Raw genomic sequence first — 2,172 nt, forward strand, 5'->3', positions numbered from 1 at the left:
TTTTTCTACATGTGATTAGAAGTTAACTGAAATGTGATTTAAATTAATGTGTTCATATAAAATAATTTAAGATTTTCATAATTAAAAAATTTGATTTGCTCAATGCATATGAAATTTTCTAACTGTAGTAATTTTTAAACTTTATTTAATACTTAAGTTAATGAAATGTTTTTTTGTTTTTAATTAAGAATAAGACTGTTTTGTTTGGGTTCATAGAGATAAGAGTTTATTCATAGATACCTGAATTAAAAATTATGAATTAAAACTAGAAAACTGTTTATACTGAGTACAAATGTATATATTAATGTGTATGTATAATAAAAAAAAATGAAAACAAAATTAAAAATGGTATTTCAATTTTAAATTTTACCAATTTTAAGCACAAATTAAATTTTTCAATCTATTTCTTTTATTTACAGCTTCTGTTTAAAAATCAAGTATACTGGATTCGGCAGTATCAATAGCATCAGCATCAGTTTCCACTTCGCACATATCATTTATGGTTACTCTTTCGTTATCAATAATAATATTGTGGAGTACAATACTTGCCATAATTATGGTCTTTGATACCTTTATATTTTGTAATTCTAGATGATTTAGCATCCTCCACTTTTTTTTTAAAATACCGAATGCCTGCTCTACAAACACGCGAGTAGAACTTAAAGCGGTATTATATTTGCTCTCACATTCGGTGAGAAATCCATTTTCCTTAAAAGGTACCATCATATACGTTTGCAACGCATATGCGCCATCACCAATTAAATGGTTGTCTAGTGGAACAACGATGGAACCTCAAAATAAATACAAAAATATAAATATATCTTTATAAACATGTTCATATTTATTTATGAATTCAGAATATTTACCATTCGTAATTGCCTCTTTTAACGGACTTGCGTTCCACATAGCCGCATCATGGCAACTGCCGGGATAACCGACAAATGCGTCTATAAATTTCATTTGGCTGTCAACTACTCCCTAGAATTTATGAAATACGTATTTTTGTAAATTAAATAAATGAATAAAAAATTTTACCTGCACAAGGACTGAATAAAAACCCTTGCGATTATAAAAGCTTATTTGATCTTTTATAGGTTTGCTAATTCGTATATGCATACCATCAATGCATCCTATGGTGTTTGGCAAAGGACGGCAGCGACTATTTTCAAACCCTTCAATTATTTGTCTTTGTGCAGCTTCACTTCGAGGGAATTTGATAACTTTACCTTTCAGTTTGGCGATTAATCGTGTTATTTTAACAAAAATATGGTAGGCTGTTCCCTGTGCTATTCCAAACCGATCACTAACTTCTCTGAACGTATTACTGTTTGCCAATTTCCATATGGTAACAAGCAAACAATATTTCAGCGGAAAACTTGGCCGACCGATCTGGTTTGAAACAAATGATGGCTCTAACATGTTATATACCACCTAAAAGTATTTACAAATTCAAATCTATGCTTAGTTGTTAATGTTTGAATATACACTTACTTCAAAGGTAGCTGTACTCATTCGAAAATGACTGAAAAATACGTCATCAGGATATTTTTGAATAATTTGGTCGAAATTTATTATTTTTGGAATTTTCCTTGTTAGTTTGTTTGGTTTTACAATATTACAAAGGAGAGCACATCTCTTTTTTCTTCTTTTGTTTAAAATTTTTTTAATTTCTATTAAATTGCTGTTTTGATTAAAGCTATTGCAATCCAATAAATTTAAAAAATTCATTATTCATTTATTTTTAATTTTACTCTGAAAAGATTAATTTTATAATATTATTGTTTTTAGAAAACTGTTTTTGAAAATTACTAAACGTCAAAAAGTTTATAGATCGTCAAATTCATGTTCAAAAAGGTAGTAAAAGCTTTCGTATTTTTAATACAACGCAGTGGTATTAAAAGCTTTGCGGCGGTAGTAAAACTGTATTAAAACTGTTTTAAAACTTTTTGTACTGCATTTTTGAAGTCACAGTAGTTGTATCTATATAGTATAGTATTTGGATTTTCTTTTTCATAGCGCAAACTTTTTATTTTCAACCAGTTTACTTTTTCACCTCTTTCATTAACAGACTTATTTCCCATAATTTCTTTGGCCAACGGTTTCAAATCAACAATATCAGAATATCTAAGTTCGTGAACCTCATAGGGCAAAGCATTTTTTCTTCGTCCTCTA

The 2,172-nt window shown here is 28.7% G+C and overlaps 1 protein-coding gene across 1 annotated transcript; it reads right to left on the bottom strand.

Moving 5' to 3' along the window:
• Positions 1-426: 426 nt before the first annotated feature.
• Positions 427-1,116, bottom strand: LOC129609235 (putative nuclease HARBI1). Its single transcript, XM_055521168.1, has 3 exons — positions 1,036-1,116; positions 867-978; positions 427-791 (listed from the first exon to the last, which is right to left on the bottom strand). Exons 1-3 carry the CDS (start codon positions 1,114-1,116, stop codon positions 427-429), a joined length of 558 nt encoding a protein of 185 aa, XP_055377143.1.
• Positions 1,117-2,172: the final 1,056 nt, after the last annotated feature.

The sequence above is a fragment of the Condylostylus longicornis genome, unplaced genomic scaffold (assembly GCF_029603195.1).
Source record: "Condylostylus longicornis isolate FDR11 unplaced genomic scaffold, ASM2960319v2 ptg000038l, whole genome shotgun sequence".
Lineage (NCBI taxonomy): Eukaryota > Metazoa > Arthropoda > Insecta > Diptera > Dolichopodidae > Condylostylus > Condylostylus longicornis.